The sequence below is a fragment of the Peromyscus leucopus genome, chromosome 19 (genome assembly GCF_004664715.2).
Source record: "Peromyscus leucopus breed LL Stock chromosome 19, UCI_PerLeu_2.1, whole genome shotgun sequence".
NCBI lineage: Eukaryota > Metazoa > Chordata > Mammalia > Rodentia > Cricetidae > Peromyscus > Peromyscus leucopus.
The window spans coordinates 22,750,292-22,756,291 of NC_051079.1; the positions used below are offsets into that span (position 1 = coordinate 22,750,292).

General features: G+C 40.3%; 1 protein-coding gene across 2 annotated transcripts in view; it reads left to right on the forward strand.

The window, feature by feature from the left end:
* Camk4 (calcium/calmodulin dependent protein kinase IV) overlaps positions 1-5,357 on the forward strand; it is a 220,951-nt gene extending 215,594 nt beyond the window's left edge. For both annotated transcript variants that reach the window (XM_028867048.2, XM_028867047.2), the window contains 3 exons: positions 740-866; positions 3,132-3,284; positions 4,688-5,357. In XM_028867048.2, coding sequence (XP_028722881.1) covers positions 740-866; positions 3,132-3,284; positions 4,688-5,098 — 691 coding nt within the window. In that variant the 3' untranslated portion in view covers positions 5,099-5,357. The remainder of the gene's footprint in view (positions 1-739; positions 867-3,131; positions 3,285-4,687) is intronic.
* The last annotated feature ends 643 nt before the right edge of the window (positions 5,358-6,000 follow it).

The following is a 6,000-nucleotide window of genomic DNA, read 5'->3' on the forward strand; positions in this document are numbered from 1 at the left end:
ACACTGTTTCTTTTTCTACTGACCCTAGAGTAGAAAACATAGGTGAATGTGGTCAGACATCTTTAAAATGAGGGTCATTTATAAGAATGGAATCAAACCACGCTGCTCCTCTGTTGGCTGCCTGTGGTGACTGAATTAATAGCTTTATCTCTATTTTGTTTCAGTATGAAATCCAAACTAGATTAATATATGGAAACATCACACTTCTAATTTTTGTAGATTTCTATTTCTGTCTACTTTTAAACTGTATTTTTTTTTTTTTTTTTTTTCCTTTTCTTGTTTTTTTTTCTGGACTACTTTACCAGCTGCCTCAACTCCAGATCCCCCTCTCCTCCGTCTATTAAACTTGCGCCCCCCCCTAAAACTGTATTCTTAATTCTTCCATTTTATACTAAATTGGAGGCCTATCAAGCTAATATGTCTTTTAATTTTTATGAAAAATCTGCTGGAAAAATCATTACCATAATGTCTATAATATTAGCCATTTCAATTGTTGTATTTTTGTACTTGTTATTGTTATAGCTTTTAAAAGAAATTTGGTTTCACTATTCTTACTTCCTGCAGGTGAGGTTGAGTTTTTATGTTGTTTATCATAAATTACAATAAAACAATCTCACATGTGTACAGGTAGAGTTACTTGTAAGGAATATAGAAAGAAAGATCTTGAATTTTTACAGAAATTTGATGAAATATACGTCCTCTTTTAAAGGTATTTGACTCTATCTCTTTTCCCTTCCAGACTTTGTGGATTTGAACCATTCTATGATGAAAGGGGTGATCAGTTCATGTTCAGGAGAATTCTGAATTGTGAATATTACTTTATCTCCCCCTGGTGGGATGAAGTATCTTTAAATGCCAAGGACTTGGTAAGTGTGGCCCAAACAAAATGACATAAATAATTTTTAAGCAAAAAATAGTAAAATACATTTTAAAATAGATTGCTTTTCCCATCATTATTTCTTTAAAACTATAAGGTGTTTTAATTTAAAAGGAACACTGACGCATTCCCTCATGAAGAATGAAAAACAGATGTCCCTTCAGTCCTCATTAGCCGAATCATCAGAGCATTAGTTGCAGAATCTTTGCTACCTGGTAACTGTAGAGCCGTTCAAACAACACTGTGCAATGGAGTCCAGACACCATTCACACAGAATTCTGGTTGGATGTGGCTTCTTCACCTCGATGTAGATGTACTTCAAATAAATATAATTGAATTTTTGAAAAATTTTAAGTTTATTAAAACACTCCAACAGTAGCATGAGCCCGATTATGTGGCACTGGAATTATAAACAAGATCCACTCCACTAATAGAATGGTTTACTGTTTGCTTTCACTGCTTCGCAGTCAGGCTAATACATTAATATTCAAGAAATCTCTTGGAGAGAGAGCTCTGCCTCCTCTAGCAGGACGCTTGGATACGATGGAAACTGCTTGTGTACAATTGCAACCATCATTCCTCTGGAGAGAAAAAAAAAGTGTGCAAAATAATGGAGTTGATTTTTGTATCATTAAAGGTTAAAAGGTGTTTTAGGAGTTTTCTAGTCATGAATTTGCTAAGTGTGCCAAGGATTACCAGCAGAAAGGCACTAATTAGAACTCACTCAAGTTTCTAGAGCCCCTTTCCCAGGACTCTTCCCTCCAAATACTTTCCCCTTTTCTCTTTGTGTTGTCTCATGGAACATTCTTTAGGACCTGTGGCTTTTCTAACGTGAGTAGCAAGGGAGGCAGTCTATATGGGTATGTGGATGTATAACCCACTCCTGACCATCTCTTGAATACATCTGCTCCTTTCCTCCTTCATTCCCATTGTCTCAGACCAACTCCCACCCTCTCCCATCTGGACCATAGCCACAGCTTCCTGTCTGGCCTCTCTGCTTCTTCGTGTGCCCTTCTAAAGTGTGCTCCACACAGAATCCAGGGATCCTTGCCTCACACTACTCAGCATCCACACTGCAAACACGCACTCCTCTGTACTCACTATATAGAAAAAACTTCATAAAGTTGAGAATAAGATGTGTTTGCTCCTTATTTAACTTGCTGTTTGATTTCATTAACCTGTTTTCACTTCTTTCATGGGTTTTTAGAGCTAGGAAAGACCTCTTAGGTAAACGACCGAGAATATCTTATTTTACAAGACTGATGTCTGGAGAGGCTCCAGCATCTTCACAATAGAGTTCATAAGCTGAGCTTCACAGAATGGAGACCCGAGTTTGAAGTCAAGCTCTAGTAATGACCAAGTATTTGACCTTAGTAGCGAAGGTCTCTGAGCATCTTTCTGTTCTCCGCTTGTGAGTTGGAGCTAATAGTTTCCAGCCCATATGCTTCTGTGACTGTGCCGTGAGAATAGTTAGAGGCGTAACCAGGACATGAGCCTCCCGGAGTCTGGGGAGTGCCTCCCTCATACCTGGCCACTGCTGCTGAGCCCAAGGCTGGGAGTTATTTCATTTGTCCATCTTCCTGGCAACTCATTGTCTGTCCAGCTTCACAAACAAGAGTAAAGCTTCCAGAATGGATTACCATTCGTTAAATTTAGACATACCATGCATGGCATAAGCCTCAAGCCAATGACTTCCTTCTTTTTATCCTAACGTGGCTTTTATTCCAGCTCTGAACTTATTCCTTCAGGTGCTTTCAATGAGTTAAGGAAAATGAACTGTAAGTCTCAAGGGAGTCATAAAACAGTATTCAGTAAGGGCTTGAACATTAACCCTTTGTTCTCCATAAGAGAGATGGTGCCTGGGTGCCCATTCTAGAGAGACAGAGGCGGAGTTCTGAATTCTAAGTGATTTCATAATTTAGCCTAGAATTATTCCAGGGCTGGCGCTGCCTTCAAAGGGCATCTGATCAGTGGACAAGCCAGGCCCTAATTCTTTGACCTCTGTGGAAAGAAATCCGAGAGTTTGGGAATACAGGTAGTGAGTGCCCCAGCTTCTGGGACGCCCTCAGCTGCTGCTTTCCTGAGGTAGGTCCTGCTCCTGACAGAAGCACCTTCAAAAACATGTGCTCAGTGCTATTGATAACATTAATAGTTCATAGCTAGTGCTATTAACTCTAAGTGGAGTAATACCTGGACATTCACAGTCTGAAGGGAAGCCCGGTTTCTCGAAGTCTGTATTTCTTTATGATTGCAGGTCAGAAAACTAATTGTTTTGGATCCCAAGAAACGGCTGACGACATTTCAAGCCCTCCAGCACCCGTGGGTCACAGGTAAAGCAGCTAACTTTGTGCACATGGACACTGCTCAGAAGAAGCTCCAAGAATTCAATGCTCGGCGCAAGCTTAAGGTAAACCACATGTTTTTGTTGTTACTGTATTTTTTCTTAAGATGTCTTTTTTTCCTTGAGTACTTACTATATTATTCATTTTCTGTGACACCAGGGAAAATTCTTGCTTTTAAACTCCTGAGATACTGGCATAAAACCACTTAGGGTTTGTTTTTTGTTTTTGTTTTGGTGTGTGTGTGTGTGTGTGTGTGTGTGTGTGTGTGTGTGTGTGATGAATTCATTATTAAGAAAAGGAAAGCACTTGAAAGAATAAATTAAGAGCTGGAATAAAAACCAGAATGTTAATACTTGTACTATATGTTTAAATTACAAAGTGTGCACACATGTGTGCACATGTGCGTGTGAGTATATGTGTGGGGTGTGTGTGTGTGTGTATCTTATTTACTCTGTGTGTACAAGCTTGCAGGTGTGTCATAGCACGCATGTGCAGGTCAGAGGACAGCTTGAGGGAATCAGTTCTCACCTTCCCCAGAAGTCCCAAAGCCTGAACTCAGGCTTGGTGGCCAGGGCCTTGTCTCTTAACCTACTGGGTCATCTCACCAGCCCCCACCAGATACAGTATTGCTACTTCTTATCTAAATAAGACATCATTCGCTGGACAGTGGTGGCACACACCTTTAATCCTAGCACTTGAGAGGCATGGCCCGGTGGATCTCTGTGAGTTCAAGGCCAGCCTGGACTACAGAGTGAGTTCCAGGATAGGCTCCAAAACTACACAGAGAAACCCTGTCCTGAGGGGGTGGGCATCATTCAAGAAACTCATATTTATTCAGGAAATTTCTGAACCTGTAATAATTAGGAGATAACTCTTAAAACTATTCCATACTATAGGAAATTGCTTTAAAAAATACAGAGAACTATCCCCCAAACTACATCTGTTTTATAGACTATAAATAGAATAGTGGTTAGGTGTATCTGTATCACATTTAGGACTAGCTATATAAACAGCAGATCTCAGAGACTAGCTAGAGGCCAAAACTAACATCTCTGTCATACTGATAGAAGGAGAGCCATGGTCTAAGTTTGAAATGACATGTATTAAATAGCTTTGGCTTGACTATATCTGAAGCTAGTTTGAGCACTGAACTCTTATTTCCATGATACCAGCCAGGATCTAGTATTCCATGAAACGTCCTTTGGAGAATATAAAACTTTAAGCCACTCAGAGGCAAACACATCTTGCTCGTGTTTTCAATTGTCCAGGGGACCAAATAATTCTAATTCGTAATTAAAGAGGTTTTACTGTTCTTTCTCCAAATACCTTTCTAGCTAACAAACAATCTTGGAATAATTCACTTTACTTTGAAAGACTGAACACCAACCTATAAAACAAAGTAGGAATTATACTACAATCTGGAATGTCCCATGGAAACACTATTTCATACTTTTCTCTCTCTATGCAGGCAGCGGTGAAGGCTGTGGTGGCCTCTTCTCGACTGGGAAGTGCCAGCAGCAGCCACAGCAGCCTCCAGGAGGGCCACAAGGCCAGCCCAGATCCATCCCAACAGGACAACACAGATCTTCTGGGAAAGAAAATGCAAGAAGGGGACCAAGTGGCAGCTGAGGATACAGCAGCTGAGATGAGGAAATCGCTGTCCGAGGAGGAGAAAGATGCAGGTGTACAAGATGAGGCCCCCACGATGGTGCCTCAGGCACTGGAGGATGACTTGAAGACAGACAACCCAGCAATGAAGAGGAGCTCAGGGGAGAAGCTGAAGGCTCTGGAGGAAGAAATGATCCCCGAAGATGAGGAGGAAGCCCCTGCTGGGGGACTTGGGGTTCCACAGCAGGATGTGATTCTGCCAGAGTACTAAGCTGGCTTCCTTTAGGTCCAGAGAACAACCCTAGCATTTTATGTACTTTGTCCTTCAGCAAGGAAGGTGGGGAAGCATGATATGCACTATAGTGATTCTGTTTTGAGGTGCAAAAAAACAAAAACAAAACAAAAACAAAAAAACCATATATACCAGTTGGTAATCCTAATTTCAGTGCATGTGTTTGCTTTATGAAATAATGATGTTTTCTACGGCATGTAATGAATACCTGATACTGATGAGTTAAATTGGAAATTTCCAGCAAACAACACAACACTTAAAAACAAACATTCTCAGCCTTTGGTGGCACATATTTGAAGCAAAATGGAAAACTAATTTTTATTTGAAAGCTTAGGCATCCTATACCCTCTAGAAGTCTTCAGAGATGGCAGTTCCTCTCAACTCTACTCAAACCAAGACACATCCCCATGGCTTGGCGAACGCTTTCAGTGGCTTCAGCTTGGTAGAGGGGGTGGTTATCAAAGACACCTGTAGAGTGTCCAAAAACATCTGCAGTGTTGAGAAGTTGAAGCATTCTTAGAAAGCCATGAGTCCACAGCCCCTCACGTGTGTGTAGAGAATGTCTTATTTTATTCTTAAGTGTGCTAGATAAGAATACCCAAAGTGTTCATCATAAAACTCTGCCAGTTTACAATTCTTAGGATATTATTTATTAAACTCTGTTGTTTCTTTCCTTCACCTGCTTCTCATTAAAATGCCCCATCAAATGTATAAAACCTGGGTAAGAATAGACAAATTTAAGTAGAATGATATGTAATTGGGACTCAGACATACTAAGATTAATTCCTTTTTATTTCTCATATTAATTTGCATTTGTAAGCTTACACAAATAACAGGTTTCAAGTTCTGAAAAGCTCATTTCGCAAATTGGTGCCAAAATG